The sequence below is a fragment of the Lampris incognitus genome, chromosome 19 (assembly GCF_029633865.1).
Source record: "Lampris incognitus isolate fLamInc1 chromosome 19, fLamInc1.hap2, whole genome shotgun sequence".
Classification (NCBI taxonomy): Eukaryota; Metazoa; Chordata; class Actinopteri; order Lampriformes; family Lampridae; genus Lampris; species Lampris incognitus.
Genome location: NC_079229.1, coordinates 33,705,369 through 33,726,837, shown reverse-complemented (window position 1 = coordinate 33,726,837; position 21,469 = coordinate 33,705,369). Strand labels below are relative to the sequence as shown.

Here is a 21,469-nt window from a genome sequence, read left to right as displayed (position 1 = left end):
GAGGACAGTGGAATGGTGAGGATGCGAGGAGTGGAGGTGACGAAGGCAATTATTGCTGCTTCGTCGAGTCCGGCCATAGTCGGATCTGACGAGACCGGGGCGCGAACCCTGGTCCCCAGTGGGCAACTGCATCGACACAAAGCCGATGCTTAGACCGCTACACCGTGGACTCAGGACTGGGCTTTTTAAATGATGGTTCAAAATGGTTATAAGATAAAGGGAATATAATTTGGTCAGGGGAAAAAAAATAAAGCAGTTCACTTATGAAAACTGAATCCCCAGTGACTTTACATGTAGACTATAATTGCCCAAATACTAAAATGGAGTGCATATGTTCTTGTATTTCTTGTTTCATTCAGTCTCAGTAGCATGCGGTTAATTTAAACTGTGTGGTCAAAGGGATATCCAATCTAAGACATTAAAGAAACATTGTACTTGGCCAATTACCCTATTTTCCGAGCCGTCCCGGTCGCTGCTCCACCCCCTCTGCCGATCTGGGGAGGGCTGCAGACTACCACATGCCTCCTCTGATACACGTGGAGTCACCAGCCGCCTCTTTTCACCTGACAGTGAGGAGTTTTGCCAGGGGGATGTAGCACATGGGAGGATCACGCTATCCCCCCCCCCAAACAGGTGCTCTGACCAACCAGAGGAGGCGCTAGTGCACGGACCAGGACGCATACCCACATTCGGCTTCCCACCCGCAGACACGGCCAATTGCGTCTGTAGGGACGCCTGACCAAGCCAGAGGTAACATGGGGATTCGAATCAGCGATCCCTGTGTTGGTAGTCAACAGAATAGGCTGCCATGCCACCCGGACGCCCTTCAAGTTCAATATTTTGATTAACACATACACAATATGAAAGAAAGCGATCCAAGAAGAGGATAAGGCTATAGTTTCTTATACTATATACTATACTACACGATACTATACTATGCTACTTCATTCTGGGCACTGACTGCGATTATATCCCATCTCTATTTTAACTTGAAAGCTTTGAAATGCGAATTCAAATCTCTTTACAGTTAACAAAACTGTCAAAAAGCAGACATCAGGGTGCCCCGATGGCTCACCTGGTAGAGCACGTACCACAAAAGGCTGAGTCTTTACCGCAGTGACCTGGGTTCAAATCCAGCCCGGGTCCTTTGCTGCATGTTATCCCTTCTCTCTCCCCTGCTTTTCCTGTCTCTCTCTACTATCACTATCAAATAAAGGTAGAAAATGCCAAAAAGAAAAAGAAAAAAAAAGCAGGCATCCAACGTCTCTTCACGGCTATGGAGTTACCGTTTGTGGTGGTGGTTTTCAGGTATCCGTCCAGGAGTGGAAGGATCGTGCCGTAGCAAGGCTGCAAAGTCTCAACAGGGATGCAAGAGGACCAGGCCCCCAGAGCATCCAACGCTACATTGGCCAAAGGAACATGGCTCAGGCCAAGCTTCAGAGCAGTCTAGAGACAAGCGTTAACACACGCACACACACACACACACACACACACACACACACACACACACACACACACACACACACACACACACACACACACACACACACACACAGGGGGTTAGAGGAAGAGTATACTGACCCATAGACATGACTATATGAACCAGCTCCACTTAGGCCAGTGATTACCTCAAGTCCACAAGCTGCCCTGACTATTTCATACAAATTCCCCCTTAAAATCATTTCAAAATTCCATCCATCCATTATTCAAACCACTTATCCGAATTCGGGTCGCGGGATGCTGGAGCCTATCCCAGCAGTCATTGGGCGGCAGGCGGGGAGACACCCTGGACAGGCCGCCAGGCCATCACAGGGCTGACACATTCACATCTAGGGACAATTTAGTATAGCTGATTCACCTGACCTACATGTCTTTGGACTGTGGGAGGAACCCGGAGCACCCGGAGGAAACCCACGCAGACACGGGGAGAACATGCAAACTCCACACAGAGGACGACCTGGGGACGACCCCCAAGGTTGGACTACCCCGGGGTTCAAATCCAGAACCCCCTTGCTGTGAGGTGACCGTGCTAACCACTGCGCCACCCCGTTTCAAAATTAAACTGCTAAAATAACCGAGAACCCCACCTCAAGCGCAGGACAGAAGGCCTTGATGTCAAGAGCCACGATACTGTGGTGCAGTGACAGGACGAACGCCAAGCAGGACGCCAGCAGCTCGTCTTTGTACTGCTTCATTCTCATGCACACCTGGTGGGACAACGCACATCATTTTGGTTTTATTTGCACAACCAACCTCTTCTTTCCCGACATCTCCAGAGAATAAAGACAAGTTACCTCTTTTCCAAACTTTGAGAAGAGCGCAAAGCAGGCTCTCTTCACTGTGTCAGTCTGAGGGGATGTGGATCTCTGAGGGTAGATTCCCTGTTCAAAAGACAAGCAGTGTTATATGTCCAATTCAATTTGGACAGTTCATTGTAAAACAGTGCCATTATTTTCAACTAAGATAATTTAGTACTTGAAATTTGAACGACAGAGAATCGGCTCTTCAGGAAAAGAGTAATACCTGGTAGTATCCGATTCTCTTGGCAATATTCATGGAGACAGACAGCAGCTTGTAAAAACCACTGACGAGTGGGTTTCTTATGGAAAGTAGGATGAGCTTGTGGCTGAAGGGGTAAATCCATGGCTGGAAAAACTCCATATGTTTCTTTAGTAACAGTTCACTGCAGAGACAGGAGAAAATGGTGGTAATCAAAGAAAATAATGTTTACTGCTTAGACCTAACAACACAGTGGAGAAAAAACCTACTCGAGTACGAGTAGAAGTAAAATATGACAATGCACCAAAACCGTTGGGTGCACGATATATCAAGTCAGCTTATCGGTATTGGCCAATAATTGCTTGAAAATTTGTTATTGCTTCTGAGACAGATATCAAAATTATACCCAATATGTCACACAGACAGGATGGTGCATCAATTATATTATATTATGTGCCAAAACTGACACCCAAAGATATCTGGTAGCACTCACCAGCGTTGAGGGGGAAAAAAGGGACAGTGCCTCAATTTCACCAATTTATTTCATTTTGGCCATCAAGATCTACAACAAGATCTACAACAAGTAGTTCTGACTTGAGGCAACAGTAGTCACATTTAACAGGACAAACATAAGAGCATAGATGTTTGAAAATGTTCAGACAAAACATACGTGACGTTTTCTCCATTTAACTTGAAGTAATGTGTTAATCTTCTTCGGTGACTACAGACTCTTGGAGACAGTGTTTAGTAATAAACCAGGACATGTAGTAAGAAAGCAGTGATTTTTAGACGTCTGCATCTGTACCAAGCATCACAGCTACAGTATAATAGTAGATAAAGTGCACTGGTTTAGGGAGACACATGGTGCTGTTGCAATAGAAAACATTAGTATCGCTACTGGCTGAAATGTCGATGGAAAAGATCGTCCACTGGCAAAAAAATTCAATAGTGCATCCTTGATGCCTCATAATTCTACTACCTGAGCAGGTGAAAGGAATGTGTGCGTTAGTTTTTTATACCCGCTGGTTCATTACCTGCAGAAGTCCACCAGGTTGATGAAGGCGGTGAAGTCCTTCACCTTGTTGGGCACAAGATGAGCTGTGGGGTCGGAGGAGGGCAGGACCATGCTGCTCACCTCGTCACGACCCTACAAGACCAGGACGCAAAGGCCACCGATGAACCATGATGAAAACAACAAATATCTCCGAAGCAAACTCACAAATTCCACTAGAAGCATTAGACAGACTTTTGGGAACCGTATATCTGGTAAAAACATTTTTTTTCATTATTATTATCCAGCAGTTTGTTAACTGCCATGCAGGGTTTCCCCCAGAAAAGTTGTTAGGCCCGGTGGCAAGTGTCGGGGGCCCAGCGCGGGCCAGTGACAGACTGATGGCAGCATTAAGGTAGGCCCTATAGTTTCTGTGATAACAGAATCAGGGACAGGATCGCAGAATTGAGATTTTAAAAAAGCTGTGACAGATTCCAGAGGGCCCTACATTAGGTCAGTGACCTAAGTTGACTGGAGATTTGAAAACATGATTACATAATGCGTTGTTCTAAGTAAGCCATTTATTCAACACACATTTAAAAGAATCAACAACTATAGCAGTCTTACAAAGAATATGATAATGAACAGTCTTGGTATGCTGTGTTTTCAACAACAAAAGAAATTAAAATAAATAATATCAAAGTTTTGCATGCTACAAAAAACTTTTAAGTGTTTGAAACCCTTCACTGCCAGGTGAACAGAAGTGGCTGGCGACTCCACATGTATTGGAGTAGGCATGCGGTGGTCTGCAGCCCTCCCCGGATCGGCAGAGGACGGACGGCTCGGAAGAGCGGGGTAATTGGCCGGATACAATTGGGGAATAAAAGGGGGGGGAAAAACATCTAAAGACTTGTCAAGAATTCACTAGATTTATTGCTGCATTCATAGTAGGTGCACCTTAAATTTTGAATGAGAATTTTTTTGAGCTGATAATGTCATCAAGTTGACATTTTGTTTCCCTTAATTTCTTTTGTTTTTCTTCAACAGGGTTAAGGATTACCGTCTTTTTTGTTGTTCCACATTAAAGTTTTTACTTCACATGAGAAGAAAATTTGTTTATTTCAGTAGATTTATAAATGGATGGATGGGTCTGAACCTTTTGTTAAGTTTTATTACATTATTCTGAAAAGCACAGGTCTGGACATATCGGCGTTCCCGCAAAAGAAATCATGAAGATCTCACCTCCTCCCCTGTTGTGACTTTCTCCACAGACAAGTCCAGCTTCTCCACAATTCGGAGGAGCGATTTCACCACTTCATCATAAAGCAGATGGCTCAAAGACACCAGGGTGGTGTTCTGGCTTTCAAAAGCTCCATCCAAAAATCCTGTATCCTGCAGGAAGGGACATGGATGGAACCATAAAGGTACACTCAAATGTGTATCACGAGATTTGAGAATCAGACGTTTTATCCATGCACACGGCCACAACCCTACCAATGATGGTTGGAATATACATGTAAATGAGTTGACATGTATCCCAGAGTTCCACTTTATGTGGACTTTAACACATGAATGGGGTGAACACAGACGGCACTGCTCCAAAGACAGCATGGTAAACATGTAAATTTGCTTTTAAAACAACATACATAGAAATAAAGCCTTTTAACCAGTCAGCACGGGCACTCCCCAGGGATGTGTGCTCTTCCCACTGCTCTTTCCTTCAAGGGGGCATGAGTCGTTCACACAGCAGTTGCAGCTGGGGGAGTCCAATGACACCTTCATCACAACCGGACTCCCCCAGCTGCAACTGCCATGTGAACGACTCATGCCTCTCGAAGGAAAACGCCAGTCGAAGGGAGTTATCTACCAAGCTACAGTGACAGAAACATTAATTACTCAACCACCTGGAAAATCCTCTCAAAGAACAAAGCATATTCAACCAGTAGTATAATGTGCAATCTATGTCTAACTGAAAATATTTTATCATTTGCAAACCAGAAATGTCCACATTGAATAACAGGAATGAATTGGCCAGCAGTTGCAGACATAGACATAAGCATATATTTTGTAATTATAAATAAATCATGCCAATAGACAAATACCACACATCCCCGTCCATTGGACCATTAGCGATCATGTGTTTTTGAATTTTTGTATGTTGTACCTCTCCCTTCCCCATTGGATGTTGTGCACGTGATGTGCATGAGGAGGCAGTAAATGGCATGTCCTTCCTCGAGTAGCTTTATTGACAGATGATGATTGCTTATGGCATGAAAGAGGCTTGTACTGTCACAAAGAATTTACTTGACTCACTGGATTGTTAATTATATTAATACTAATAATTATATTATTACTATTCCTGAGGATAGAAGTATAGTCCTGAAGACTGTTGTGTTGGTTATTCTATGTAAGCATATTGAGAGCCACTAAACGGGAGTCAAATTGCTTGTATGTGTAAGCATACTTGGCCAGATAAAGATGATTCTGATTAACAGAAATATAAATAATCAAAAATTAGATTTACTGAAACTTTCAACTCTTACTGACCCAAATATTTTTCCAACATTAACAATATAGCAGGTAGGGCCGAGTTTTGGCAACAATTTGGTGCTATGATTTGCATCACAATCCAGCATACTGTGATGGATTATGACTTACAAACACTGCTGTATATGGCAATATTATGCAGTTATTTTAGGAAAATGTCTTAAGGAAAACATCTCAATATTCCAGTCCTTTATCCAAGCCACTTATCCGAATTCAGGTCACGGGATGTTGGAGCCTATCCCAGCAGTCAATGGGCGGCAGGTGGGGAGAGACCCTGGACAGGCCGCCAGTCCATCACAGGGACATCTCAGTATGGAATATAATATTAATCAGAGGCATAGATAGTGTGACACTGGCAATGTGTTGTATTATAGTAGTATTACAATATTGCACCTGCTACCAAGTGGTCGGAATGTGAACTACACAATGAAGTAGTGACACTGCCACTTCTCTATGTGTAACCTTAAGAATCCATGCCGTGTTTTTTTAAAAATTGATACAATTAAGTTAAAGAGTATTGTGACACTACAGGGTATCGATATTTTCTCACCCCCCCCCCCCCAATAGCTAGGTCCTAAAAACACTTCTACCAGAGAAATTGCATGTACCATGAGCTCAAGGAAACTTCAGTAGATGCATACCTTTAAGAGATCACAGTCCAGAAGGTTTTTGTACAGGTCAAGGTAATCCTGACTAGTGGGGACCTTCCATTTTCCAGTACGCATTTGGGAAGACGTGGAAGAGCCGTCATCATTTGCATTGTCCTGAGGAGAACAGAGAGTCTTATTATTCACTGTGATCTGTGTCGCCGCTGACACTGATAAAACCCTGACACAACACAATAAAAAGGTCAAAGGGCCAAGACATAAATTCATCTATGTCGATTAATAACAGTGAATGATTCTGCTGTGTGTTTTAGAAGTGCTACTGATTCAAGAAACTGTCTCACCTTAGAAAGCTTAATGGGTTTTGAACAGACGCGAATCAGGCCCTGATGCACTGGAAAGGAGGCAAAAGAAAACTCCATTGATAAAGGGGTTAAAAGAGAAGCCGATATATCTTCTGGTTGTCTCAAGACACTGGGCAAAACCCATTGTAGAAACTGTTTGAAATGCAGCATTAATATATAAGCCATATTGAACAAACTGGTTTGTTTAGTTAGATGGCTGTTAAACACTCTCTCTCTCTCTCTCCACACACAGCTCAGAACAACTTGCTTCCTCTCCCCATTGCATGGCTGTTGTACATCAAAATCTTTAAGATGTACCTATGTCATATGATGAAATATAATAAATATAATCATATAAAAAGTAATAATGGCCAGCAGTCAGTAAAGCAGAGTTATATACATAAAATACTTTTTGTGTTACCAGGTACTGCTGCAAAATAAGCTTTTAAAATACTGCATGTGGACTAAAAACATTACAGCTATCAAAACCGCATGGAGGGCTCAAACTCCCGAATCTAAGATATTATTTTTGGGCTGCACAGCTAAAACCTTTAACAATATGGATTCAGGATCTTACATGTACTCGTTGGCTTAACATAGAAAAAAGCTTGTGTGTGAAGCCCCTACAGACCTTGCCTTTCCTAGATGTCCCCTTAAAAGAAACTCAAATGGGTGAATGGACTAGAGTTACACTAAAAATCTGGAGGAAAATAAAACTGCCATTTGGATTGCCTAAAGTAATTTCTGCACTAACTAGTATCGGATTTATAAAGGATTTTGTGCCCTCCCATTTAGACGCAGGTTTTAGAAAATGGTCAGAACATGGTCTCAGTAATCTACATCAACTTCATAAGGATGGCATCCTTAAATCACTTGAACAGCTGAGAGAGGAGTTTATGCTTCCTAACACAGATTTTTTCAGGGATTTACAATTAAGGGACTTTTTAACAAAACATGAAGAGTGGGATCGCGTGTTGGTGCCCACTCCAATTGAAGAGTTCTTGATAAAATTACACACAGGGATCGGGGATAAGAAATTCATAAGTCATGTTTACCAAATATTTTTAGGCTTGAATATGAATAATACATTGCAGATAAAAGGAAGATGGGAAACTGAAATGAATACAGATATACCACAGGACATGTGGGAAGAAATATGTACTGAAGCAAATCTAGTAACCAATTCAAATACATGGAGGGAATTCAAATGGAAGGTAACTAACTGAAGTAAAGCGGGGTTTTTTTTTTGGTTCCCTTTTGTTTAATTATCTGTAAACCATGTGGGTACAGCTGAAAAAATGGAAAAAACAGCAGGAAAAATTGTGAAGTTGGTTGTATAAGTTGTGAAATTGAAATAAAAACTAAGTAAAAAAAAAAATACTGCATGTGTACTTTTTGTCATGCCGGGGGCAGGAACAGAGGACCCAGATGCAGACAGCGGAGACGGTCTGGTCAGGAACGATGTTTTAAACAGACTTAGAGACAGCAGGGAAGACTCAGGACAAGGTATGAAGCATCCGGCAACCAAGAGTCAACATACATGACATTTGTGTGACGATCTAACAAAGCGCCGGGGCAACCAGGGGGAACATATAACACTGGGGAGCCAATCAGGGAGATTGAGCGCAGGTGAGCAGGGCAGGAACAGAAAAGCCAATCAGGGAAAGGGGAACAGGTGAGTAAAGCAGGGGCAATCAGGTAAATGGGGCAATCAGGGGCAGCAACCGAAATGGTGAGCCGAATAAGGGAATGGGGGTCACGAGGGCAACACAGGGGCAGGAACCGACATGGCAAGCCAATCATGTAATGGGGGTCACGAGGGCAACACAGGTGCAGGAACCAACATGGCAAGCCGAACATGTACTGGGGGACAGGTGAGCACAGCTGACCCACACCACATAACCATGACACCTTTACTCTCTATTAGAAAAGACCTAAAACAGGTTTTCTCACAAAATAATGACTCCTGGGTCTGTGGCATTGACGTTTAACAATCCACTTGTGTTACTCAATGTAAAATCCATCCATCCATCCATTATCCAAACCGCTTATCCTGCTCTCAGGGTCGTGGGGATGCTGGAGCCTATCCCAGCACCCAGCAGTCATTGGGCAGTAGGCGGGGAGACACCCTGGACAGGCCGCCAGACCATCACAGGGTGTGTGTGTGTGTGTGTGTGTGTGTGTGTGTGTGTGTGTGTGTGTGTGTGTGTGTGTGTGTGTGTCAAACGTTCCTCTTGAGTTTTAAAAAACTGGAAACTTTGGCATCACCATTCATCTATTATCCAAACTGCTTATCTTGTTCATACATCTGAAATAATCCTTCAGCGACATAAAAACACAGTTTCTGGAAGTTTACTAAAAGGAAATAGGAGGCACGTTTCCCCATGTGGAACTCACCCACAGAGCTAATAAAGCTCCAAAACACAGGTCCCTTGGAGGCCATGGCCACGAGCACCTTCAGGATGGCTCGGCAACATGCGGTCTGCATTCTCTCACTGTACTGAGGGTAGCTGTCAATCTGAACCACCAGGAGGCGCTCAAGCAGAGGCGTGTACACCTCAGGGATCTGGGAATGCGGGGATAAGAATGGTTGTCGTGTTCAGAGTGAAAAACAAAGCTTTATTTTTTTAGGAACTTTTGAAGAACGAGGTTGTTTGGTGAGGGCAGTCACCTTGTCCAGGTGAATGAGGACGCTGGCGATGGAGTCCAGGAAGCTCGGCAGTTGATAAAAGCTGTCCTCCTCTCCGTCTGACTCGGTCAGGTACATCTGTTTACAGCGCTGAATCAGCTCGGTGTACATCAGGTCCACGTCTTGGGGGCACACCTTTTTGCTTGGCTATGGAGCAAGAATAAAATTTACAGGGAACACTCTTGATATATATATATATATATATATATATATATATATATATATATACTTACTAGGACATCAATATTAGCCAATCGGTGTCTAAATTCAGGGGTTACCCAGGTTCTACACTGGTCTCTGAGACAAACTTCAGGGCTAAAAAGTTCCATGGGTGTGTAAGAACAAATTTGTACGTACAAAACGACTGATGAATGAGGTCCAATGTGTCTCAGCTAAACGTAAGCTAAAGTAAAGCTCAGTTCAAACAAAAATCGGGTGCAAAAAGAATGAAGGGAAACAAAATCTTAAGATATGCAAGAATATACGTCAGTTTTGGACAAGCGTTGGAATTCTTGGTTTAAGCAACATGGTAAAAATCACTGTCACATCTGCACATTAGCTTGATGCCAGTTTGTGTGTGTGTGTGTGTGTTGTTTTGTTTTTTGAAGGGATTTGCTTTCAGCATTGCCTTGTGCCCTGATTGCAACACAAGCAAACATAAAAAAAACAACTGCTTTCTGGCATTCGGGTAGTGTTGCGGTCTATTCTGTTGCCTACCAACACAGGGATCTCCAGTTCAAATCCCCGTGTTACCTCCGGCTTGTCAGGTGAAAAGAAGCGGCTGGTGACTCCACATGTATCGGAGGAGGCATGTGGTAGTCTGCAGCCCTCCCCGGATCAGCAGAGGGGGTGGAGCAGAGACCAGGACGGCTCGGAATAGTGGGGTAATTGGCCGAGTACAATTCGGGAGAAAAACAGCGGGGGGAAAAAAAAAAGCCTGCTTTCATAGTAGCAAACATACAGCAGCGAAGAAGCCGTATCCTCGTATGGCAATGGACAGCTCCTTGTGGGTGGACTCCATCGTCTTGATAATGCTGCAGAACTTCTGCATGAAGAATTTCAACTTGCTCTTGTGCTCCTCAATATTCTCAGCCACCAGGATTGCAACCTACAGAGAACAATAACCCAAAGGGCAACAGAGTATTAAAACCCAGTCTCTTCACTTTCCCCTTTGTCTTTTAAACAATGAAGATTACAGAAGTGAAGAATTCACAGACATTAGAGTCTTATTCTGTGATGCCATTAACATTTCACAGACTGCAGCCATGCCACTGACAATGACAGGGATTTGCAGAAATGAGTTTAATTGCATCAGGACAACGTACCGTATTTCCCAGACTATAAGTCACAGTTGTTTTTTGTTGTCTCGCTGGTCCTGTGACTTTTATTCCAAAGCGACTTATACAATGTAATTTTTTACCCCCCCCCATTTTTCTCCCCAATTGTACTTGGCCAATCACTTTACTCTTACCCACACCTGGCTTCCCACCCAGATACGGCCAATTCTGTCTGTAGGGATGCCCGACCAAACCGGAAGAAACACAGGGATTCGAACCGGCAATCCCTGTGTTGGTAGGCAACAGAATAGACCCCTACGCCACCCGGATGCCCACTATACAATGTAATTTTGGCACCGTTTAATCTTGTGACTCAAGTGAAAATATTGTATCACCATATAAATGTGACCTATATACCGAAGTGATTTATATGTTTTGTTTTTTTCCCCACCACAATGCGTTTTGTTTGCTGAGTGCAACTTATACTCCGGAGCGACTTGTCGTCTGGGAAATACGGTAAATGGACTGCATTTATATAGTGCTTTTCTAGTCTAGCGACCACTCGAAGCCCTTTACAGTGTATGTCTCATATTCACCCACACATTCATACACTGGTGGCGGAGGCTGCCAATCAAGGTGCCAACCTGTTCATCAGGGGCAGCTAGGGGTTCAGTGTCTTGCTCAAGGACACTTTGCACGCTCTCTGGAGGAGCCGGTGATCGAATCAGGAACCTGACTATTAACTAGACAACCCGCTCTACCGCCTGAGCCACGCCACGCCCCATGTAGTCCTGCCCCATGTAGTCCTTACACAGAAGAGGAATATTCTAAATGGTTGCTGGGTGTTGTGTAACTGTGTGTGTGTGTGTGTGTGTGTGTGTGTGTGTGTGTGTGTGTGTGTGTGTGTGTGTAGGAAAATCTCTTTGGTGTTCACCTGTTTGAGGAAAGCCTCAAGAGCATAGTAGCTGTACTTCTTCATCTGGGGGTTTATGTGTCCACAGAGTTTCGTCATGGCTTCGAACACAGCTCTATAATGGTCCATCAGGCAGCTGCCAAACTGGTTCGCATGCATGGAGAATAGTCTCAGGCCCGCTGTCAAAAAACCCCCATCAGAACATGCACAGACTAGGTTGTTGTCTATTTCTGTGTTCATTTTTTAAAAGAAACAGTGAGCCTTACCTAAGGTAATAGCATATCGACTCATCTCCACCTACAAGAAGAGATTTAAAAGCAAGAAATGAAGAGCAGTGATTTTTACATATGGTTTGTCACATGGAGAGCAAAAAAGGATGCTGTGCAGGAAAAAGTAGTTAAACATACAGAAAGTGGTTTTGGCAAGCCCCCCCCACTTGCAGGCTATCTTTTTATAGGTGATCATCTTGTCATCAAATAAATCTAAATATTCTTTTCTTTAAAGATTATTCTTTGGCTCTTTCTGCCTTTATTTGATGGCGACAGTCAAGAGAGACAGTAGTGGTGAATTTTGCGAAATGGATGGAAATGGCTGTGGTGAATACATATTTCAAGAAGAGGGAGGAACACAGGGTGACGTACAAGAGTGGAGGAAAGTGCACACACGTGGACTATATCTTTGGTAGAAGGCGCGATCTAAAAGGGGTTGGAGACGGCAAGGTGGTGATAGTGGGGAACGTAGCTAGGCAGCATCGAATGGTGGTCTGTAGGATGACTTTGGAGACCAAGAAGAGGAAGAGCGTGAAGGTAGAGCCGAAGATCAAATGGTGGAAGTTGAAGAAGGAAGACTGTTGTGTGGAGTTCAGGGGGGAGTTAAGACAGGCACTGGGTGGTAGTGAAGAGCTGCCGGATGGCTGGGCAACCACTGCAGAAATAGTGAGGGAGACAGCTAGGAAGGTACTTGCTGTGTCTTCAGGACAGAGGAAGGAAGACAAGGAGACTTGGTGGTGGAATGAGGAAGTACAGCTAATTATACAGAGGAAGAGACTGGCAAAGAGGAAGTGGGATAGTCAGAGAGATGAAGAAAGTAGACAGGAGTACAAGGAGATGCAGCGTAAAGCAAAGAGAGAGGTGGCAAAGGCAAAGGAAAAGGCGTATGGTGAATTGTATGAGAGGTTAGACACTAAGGAAGGAGAAAAGGACTTGTACCGATTGGCTAGACAGAGGGACCGAGCTGCGAAGGATGTGCAGCAAGTTAGGACAATCAAAGATAGAGATGGAAGCGAGGAGAGTGTGCTGAGAAGGTGGAAGGAGTACTTTGAGGGGCTGATGAATGAAGAAAATGAGAGAGAGAGAAGGTTGGATGACGTGGGGATAGTGAATCAGGAAGTGCGGTGGATTAGCAAGGAGGAAGTGAAGAGGATGAAGAGTGGAAAGGCGATTTGTCCAGATGACATACCTGTGGAGGCATGGAGATGTTTAGGAGAGATGGCAGTGGAGTTTTTAACTAGATTGTTTAACACTATCTTGGAAAGTGAGAGGATTCCTGAGGAGTGGAGAAGAAGTATACTGGTACCGATTTTCAAGAACAAGGGCGATGTGCAGAACTGTAGCAACTACAGAGGTATAAAGTTGATCAGCCACAGCATGAAGATATGGGAAAGAGTAATAGAAGCTAGGTTAAGAGGAGAGGTGATGATTAGCGAGCAGCAGTTTGGTTTCATGCCATGAAAGAGCACCACAGATGTGATGTTTGCTTTGAGAATGTTGATGGAGAAGTATAGAGAAGGCCGGAAGGAGTTACAATTTGTCTTTGTAGATTTAGAGAAAGCATATGACAGGGTGCCGAGAGAGAAGGTGTGGTATTGTATGAGGAAGTCGGGAGTTACAGAGAAGTATGTAGGAGTGGTGCAGGATATGTATGAGAGAAGTGTGACAGTGGTGAGGTGTACAGTTGGAATGACAGATGGGTTCAAGGTGGAGGTGGGATTACATCAAGGATCGGCTCCGAGCCCTTTCTTGTTTGCAGTGGTGATGGACAGGTTGACGGACAAGATCAGGCAGGAGTCTCCGCGGACTATGATGTTTGCGGATGACATTGTGATCTGTAGTGAGAGTAGGGAGCAGGTTGAGGAGAGCCTGGAGAGGTGGAGGTATGCACTGGCGAGAAGAGGAATGAAAGTCAGTAGGAGCAAGATGGAATACCTATGCGTGAATGAAAGGGATGACAGTGGAATGGTGAGGACGCGAGGAGTGGAGGTGACTAAGGCATAAGAGTTTAAATACTTGGGGTCAACTGTCCAAAGTAACGGGCAGGGCAGGAGAGAGGTGAAGAAGAAAGTGCAGGCAGGGTGGAGAAGAGTGTCAGGAGTGATTTGCAACAGAAGGGTACCAGCAAGAGTTAAAGGGAAGGTTTACAAGATGGTTGTGAGACCAGCTATGTTGCATGGTTTGGAGACAGTGGCACTGATGAAAAGACAGGAGATGGAGCTGGAGGTGGCAGAGTTGAAGATGCTAAGATTTTCATTGGGAGTGATGAAGAAGGAGAAGGACCGGATTAGGAATGATTATATTAGAGGGACCGCTCAGGTTGGACGGTTTGGAGACAAAGCAAGAGAGACAAGATTGAGATGGCTTGGACATGTGTGGAGGAGAGATGCTGGGTATATAGGGAGAAGGATGCTGAATATGGAGCTGCCAGGGAAGTGGAAAAGAAGAAGGCCAAAGAGGAGGTTTATGGATGTGGTGAGGGAGGACATGCAGGTGGCTGGTGTGACAGAGGAAGATGCAGAAGACAGGAAGAGATGGAAACTGATGACCCGCTGTGGCGACCCCTAATGGGAGCAGCCAAAAGTAGTAGTAGTAGTTAAGAGAGAGACAGGAAAGGCAGGGGGGGGCAGAGAAAGGGGATGACATGCGGCAAAGGGCCCGGGCCGGATTCAAACCCAGGCCGCTGCAGTAAGGACTCAGCTTTATGTGGTGCCAGTCTACCAGGTGAGCCACCGGGGCGCCCCCTGTCTAAATATTCTGAGGGAAAGTCTTACTTGTGGATTGATCGCCTTCAGAGCGTACTGAAAGATTTCCTTTGACGTCTCCGGGTCTGCAAACATCACGAGATACAAGTACAGAGTGAATGGCCACAGAATCCAGAACATATTCGAAGTGTGGATGTTAAATATTCAAAGGGACTTTCACAACATATCAACATATTTCCTGATATCTGCTTATGTATGCAAAAATACTATTACCAAAAATACCAAATACACATCAGGAGTCCAACTGAGGTTCACCACACTGAACTGTTTGGTAATGTAAGTGTAACGACCATGAAAGAGTAGACTCGCTAGCCGGTTGGCTAATGGGTCGGATCCTTTAGTTGACTAGTTAGCGTGGTCACCCGTGGTCTGGGCTACCTGGGTTCGGTTCCCGGCTGCATCGGATTCCCGGCTGCCCCCTGAATTCACTACATTGGTGTCAGAAGTGGGATGGTGAGACCGTGAGGCCATTGGAAGCACGTGCGCCCAGAGGCGTGAGGGAGCTGGTATGCTGAAGCGTGGGGACGCGCTTCCCAAAGGAGGAGGGTAGTGTAACAATCACCAATGACTAGACTCGCTAGCCCATTGGCTAACAGGTCGGACCCTTTAACGTAGCGAATTCAGGGGCAGTCGGGAAGCGAACCCGGGTTCGCCCGTCAACTAAAGCAGCGTTTCTCAAACCTCTCCTGGAGGACCACTTGTCCTGCATGTTTTAGATCGCTCCCTGCTCCAACACAGCTGATTTAAATGATCAGTTTTGTTATTAGGCAGCTTCGGGAGCTCATAACGAGTCGATCATGTGAATCAGCTGTGTTGGAGCAGGGAGAGATCTAAAACATGCAGGACAAGTGGTCCTCCAGGAGAGGTTTGAGAAACGCTGAACTGAAGGGTCTGACCCGTTAGCCAAGGGCTGGCACGTGTAGTCATCCGTGGTTGTTACATTAAGTATAACATCAAACCAAAAGTATTTTTCAAATTATACTCCATATCGCAACATGACAACATCCAAATTTCATAACAATACAATTCCATTGAAAAAAACAATAACATCAAGTTATAGCCGAGCTCTAGCATCGACCCAAGTAATGTGCAAGACAATGACATTCATCAACATGTGCTCACACACAACTTCCCACCTTCCTCCATGGTTTTGGTAAAGTTGACCATCAGCGCAGATATTCCTTTCAGACATCCAGCCACGACCAAGAGTTTTGGCTCCTTTGTTGAAGAAGTCATCTAAAAATGAGACATACGTATTACACGCCACGGTTTATTAAACTCCCACATTTAATACAACTCTCTGGGCAGAGGCTATACGCAAAGATTCACCCAACTGTTTCCAGCTGGCCACATGGAGGAGACATGCTCCATGTTGAGGACATCAGCCCCCTGACAAGCTGCTGAGGTAACTTACTCCGAAGGCAACACCAAGCATGTCCGAGCGTACGCTCTTTAACCTCAATGCCGCCTGCTTACAATACGCACCTGCTCTTTCAGCTCTCCCAGGTAGGCTTTGTAGAGCTTGTCAGAGTTGTTGACCATCTCGCTGGGATGGACCTCACCCAGAACTCCCAGCAACTCATAGATTTTACTCAGAACTATTCCAACAATACCAAGGAGAGAGAAATAACAAGCTGTTTCAGTCTGGGTAAAGGGTAAAGTCATTCACATGCAACAAAAAAAAAATATATACACACACACACACACACACACATATAATAATAGTAAAAATCCCCCCCCCTTTTCTCCCCAATTGTACCCATCTAATTACCCCACTCTTCCGAGCCATCCCGGTTGTTGCGCCACCCCCTTTACCGATCCGGGGAGGGCTGCAGACTACCACATGCCTCCTTCAATATATGTGGAGTCGCCAGCCGCTTCTTTTCACCTGACAGTGAAGAGTTTCACCAGGGCGATGTAGCGTGTGGGAGGATCATGCTATTCCCCCCAGTCCCCCCCCCCGAACAGAAACCCCAACTGACCAGAGGAGGCGCCAGTGCAGCGACCAGGACACATACTCACATCCGACTTCCCACCCGCAGACACGGCCAATTGTGTCTGTAGGGACACCTGACCAAGCCGGAGGTAACACGGCATTTGAAGTGGCAATCCCTGTGTTGGTAAGCAACGGAGTAGACCGCTACACTACCCGGACACCCCATAATAATAATAATAATAATAACAATAATGTGTTTTTCTTATATACCTGGCTGCAACCAAATTTCCTCTGGTGGGATAATAAATTTTGATGTGACTTGCATCATCATAATAATAATAATAATATAATAATAACAAAAGTTGAGTGCATGACAACAGAAGAACAATCACCTGAGTCGGCTATTTTGGTCTTCTGACAGAGCTCGCCATAGTACCTGTTGAATATTTCGCAGACTCTGAGGTCTGCAGCGACACTCGAAGCCTTTGTCCGATGAAGAACCTGCAGAGGAGAGTTAACCAGGATAACGTGAAGCTACAGTGTGCGAACACAAGAAAATTGATTTATTTATTTAAATACAGCCCATTACATGGGTTCAGCTAAGAGTGAGAACGGTGTATAGATCTTCATTCAAGCAAGTGCCAACACAAGACCGTGATGTCGAGAAGAGATACTTATGTATAAATGCACAGACACACAAAAAAAAAATTACACTACAATAATGCAAAGCCAAGCCAGAATTAACTGAATTACAATTTAATGTCTTTTTTAGTTTACAAGTTTGAGAATGTATGAAGATACTATCTGCGAAATACATAAAGATAAATACTGTAACAAAACCCTCCTTTGGGGAGTAATAATTAAAAATTACTTTTGACATAAGTTAAGTGAAGACTAATGAGCTACGTGTTGTTTTGTAAGGCGAGCCCAACTCTCTTTACAGAAGAAAAACCAACCTTGATGAGGAGCTCCAGGGTTGGAGCTCTGCATTTGGCCGCTTTGTCCTTCGTGTACACCACCATGCATGTGTCCTAAAAAAAACAACAGGAATATGAAGAGGAAACCACATTCTTAAAAATAAAGCGTAGATATGTCTGTATACAAGATTTATGTACATAGGAAAATGATCAACAAACCGCCACCAACAACAACTTGGGGGGGTGGCAGAGGCAAAGAGGATTGTTGATTATGGTGCATCTTCTCTAATTTACACAAAACCAAAAGGAGATGCTCCTTTGATGACAGAAATTATCATTGCAACTGCACCCCTTTTTCCATTCATGCTCGTGTAGATCCACATTTCAGTTGCTTTGGATGTCTTCCTTACATGAATAAATTGGAGATGATCATAAAGAAATACCATCAAATCCCCTCAAAACATGTCAAACTTCCATTAGCTCTGGAAATCTAAAATAAGAAGGCTAGGCTTGGGTGAAAATGAATTAAAAGTTCCTCATAGTGCCTGCTTTGAGTGCAGGAGGCTTAACGTCTTCATATTTTTACGAGTAGTGAAGAATTTTGTCACTTTTCACACTGCGGTGCTTTACTTTAACTGGTCAAACAGTAAATCCATCCATTATCCAAACCGCTTATCCCGCTCTCAGGGGATGCTGGAGCCTATCCCAGCAGTAATTGGGCGGCAGGCGGGAAGACACCCTGAACAGGCCGCCAGGCCATCACAGGGCCGACACACACACACACACACACACACACCTAGGGACAATTTAGTATGGCCGATTCACCTGTCCTACATGTCTTTGGACTGTGGGAGGAAAGCGGAGCACCCGGAGGAAACCCACACAGACATGGGGAGAAGATGCAAACTCCACACAAGAGGATGCCCGGGAACGACCCCCAAGGTTGGACTATTCCGCGGCTCGAACCCAGGACCTTCTTGCTGTGAGGCAAGTGCGCTAACCACTGCGCCACCATGCTGCCCTAAACAGTAAATTAGACATGAAACGAAGGACTTGCCCTTATATCGATGGCGTAAGTCTTCTCCCAACCTTTCACGCTGGAACACATTCTCTCAATGAACTTCTCCAGGAAGCAGATGATCTCACATCTAGTCTCCCGGAGCTGAAAAAAAAAACCATATCGGTGTTACCAAAAGAACCTGGCCGCTCGATGAGATTTTTGTTTGTTACCATTTCTGGACACTTACCTCGCCTGATGCCAGGCACTTTCTGAGGAAGCTGAGCAGTCCATATTCTTTTGAAAACAATAAGGACGTCTGCAAAGCTTTAACACAAAATGGCAAAACCAATTAGACTCTAACATAAAAGAATAGACGTATTACTCTAATTTTTATTAGCGCGTCTGTTGCATTCTATTTACCAATAGTTCTGCTATACAAATACCAACAGGCGATTTTTCCCAATCTTTCTATTCATCTCCAAAACACCACACAGGCTAAATCAACCAGATGTATGAAGGAACGATGCCTGTACCTAGAATAGTGATGCTAAGGACCATTTTGAGCTCGTGCTGATAACCCAATCATGTTGACAGGAATGTAAAAGATCTTAAAATATACAAATGTCAGCCAAGTTCAAAACTCCTCACTGCATAACTTTACAGATTCGTTTATAAAGAGAGTCGCTCACATTCAAAAACGGTGACTTAACGTTCCTGTGCAATCCTAAAACTTAAAATGTGTCTTTGGGATTTGGTTTAGCGTAACCTACTCAGGGCCCAACCAATGAACGGTCTCCACTAGAAAATTAGGATTGCCCCTGAGCCAATCAGGACAACGGATTCCTGGACTTTTTAAAAGCTATAATTTTCTCAATTGATTCACCAACAAGGTTGTTAAATTGCGTATTTTCAAACAGTAATATTGCTCAAATCATGCCAGGGGGGGGGAAGAAATAGGATACAAGAAAGGCCATTCAACCAAATTGCTCTCAAGGAAGCTCAATTTTGAGTATTTTGGAAATTAAAACATTTGTCAAAGCACCAAAGCCTGACTTTAAGGGAAACTGCACTGTCAAAAAAAAAAACCTTGTGCCTTTTTTTTGCAATTTTATATGATTCGCATTTTTTGACAAAAATTGCAAACGCGTAGACTTTGCAACGGGAAAATTATTAAAAATATTCAAACTATTCTAAGTTATATGCAAGTTATGTCATGCAACTAGTGGTACAATTTTTTTTTTCTTAACGGTCCTCTGTGAGCACTTTGGAGACGGTGCCTTAGCCGCCGCTTCAGCGCACACGTCTGCTTTTTGAAAAGTCAACGGATCGAAGCGAGTGACAACATGTATCTGGGTTGCCATTGTCGGGCGATTGAGATCATCTCAACGACCTTTCTACGAGAGGGACACAACGGCAAATATTAACTTATGAAGTACAATCATCGAGTAAGTCCAGAGATGTAAAAACCCAGTCCAGAAAGTAAAAAATCCTAACCGTGTCTTTACTCCATCCATGTATTAAACCGGCTGATTCGGGGGGGAACTAGTCAGCGCAATCTGATGGTTTAGCATATGGGTGGAGTAAAGACACGGTTAGGGTTTTTACTTTCTGGACCGGGTTTTTACACCTCTGCGCAGTAACCCGAACGTTCCCGCGCTTGGAAAACGGCGGCGTGCCGGCAGACTGGTTGAGAGCTGATGGTTCACATAAACGTACACTGGCAACGAAATAACACCCCAGCAAAGAGTGCTGTGGCCAAACTCTATGGCCCTAATCTGCACACCAGAATCTGCACCGTTATCCGACTAGATAACTCACAAACACATTGACAGGGAGAGCAACTTTAGCCCAAGTATTAGCAGAAAGGTAGGCTTGTCTGCTTAGAGCTGCAGCAGCAGCACCACCAGAAACAGTATTTGGGCAGAGATTTGCAATAGAAGTCATGCAGCTTCTCACTCAGTTCATTGTGGGCTTGTGTCAGCATGCACTCCTGTCCCAAATCACCGACAATGTCGTGACACTTCAAAGCCGCGTCTCGGACGTCCTCGTCTGAAAGGCACCGATGGAGTTTAAGAAGGAGCCCGTGAACTCCTCCATCCACGCTGCTGTTTGATGAGGACATGGCTTCGATCGGCAACCCACCACAACAACAACAAAACAAAACAAAAAGTAGACCTAGACTGCCATCACAGAGGTGGAGGAGGAGGGCGGCGCTGGAAGTCGGTATCCCCCCCCTCACAACACCGTCGCCACGCTGGGGGAGCGTTTGTTTGGTCGAGGCTGTCAAAAAAAAGCGGCCGGGAGGGATACTTCCGGTAGAGCCCGCTTTCACAATAAGTCTTCGAAGTGAATTTAAAGGGGGAAATTACGGCAGATCGACATAACAATCTACTCCGAAACGTCCTTTAACGCGGCATTTATTTCTGCGTGGGAAGAGAAAGAAAACAACGAAACTGCCTCTGGAATCGGAGACACAGATACGAACGCATCGGCCGCCCCGTTTTCCCGGAGTTTCGTTTCAAACGCAAACTGGTCAAGTTGTGCACTTTTATTTTGAAGGTGAACCCGCCCCGCGGTCTTGACTTCCGCTTTAGCGTCCTGTCTTTTGCGAGGCTGGACTAATTACCGGTTGAGTGGGCCGGGTGGGCAACTGGACCCCCCAGAGGTCAGCTATAAATAATGCCATTCTGCCCGGAAGTCTGAAAATAGAAATAAAA

At 44.5% G+C, this 21,469-nt stretch overlaps 1 protein-coding gene across 1 annotated transcript in view; it reads right to left on the bottom strand.

The window, feature by feature from the left end:
* The window catches only part of prkdc (protein kinase, DNA-activated, catalytic subunit), a 90,058-nt gene extending 69,184 nt beyond the window's left edge, over nt 1-20,874 (bottom strand). The window contains exons 1-21 of the mRNA XM_056299334.1: nt 20,709-20,874; nt 19,000-19,076; nt 18,810-18,914; nt 17,792-17,866; nt 17,228-17,336; nt 16,385-16,497; nt 16,036-16,135; nt 14,909-14,964; nt 12,132-12,162; nt 11,887-12,044; nt 10,637-10,783; nt 9,658-9,822; nt 9,384-9,552; nt 6,966-7,036; nt 6,679-6,801; nt 4,733-4,882; nt 3,534-3,646; nt 2,524-2,683; nt 2,295-2,381; nt 2,088-2,207; nt 1,287-1,446 (exon numbers count right to left, since the gene is read on the bottom strand). Coding sequence (XP_056155309.1) covers nt 1,287-1,446; nt 2,088-2,207; nt 2,295-2,381; nt 2,524-2,683; nt 3,534-3,646; nt 4,733-4,882; nt 6,679-6,801; nt 6,966-7,036; nt 9,384-9,552; nt 9,658-9,822; nt 10,637-10,783; nt 11,887-12,044; nt 12,132-12,162; nt 14,909-14,964; nt 16,036-16,135; nt 16,385-16,497; nt 17,228-17,336; nt 17,792-17,866; nt 18,810-18,914; nt 19,000-19,076; nt 20,709-20,874 — 2,455 coding nt within the window. The remainder of the gene's footprint in view (nt 1-1,286; nt 1,447-2,087; nt 2,208-2,294; nt 2,382-2,523; nt 2,684-3,533; nt 3,647-4,732; nt 4,883-6,678; nt 6,802-6,965; nt 7,037-9,383; nt 9,553-9,657; nt 9,823-10,636; nt 10,784-11,886; nt 12,045-12,131; nt 12,163-14,908; nt 14,965-16,035; nt 16,136-16,384; nt 16,498-17,227; nt 17,337-17,791; nt 17,867-18,809; nt 18,915-18,999; nt 19,077-20,708) is intronic.
* Between the last annotated feature and the right edge of the window lie 595 nt (nt 20,875-21,469).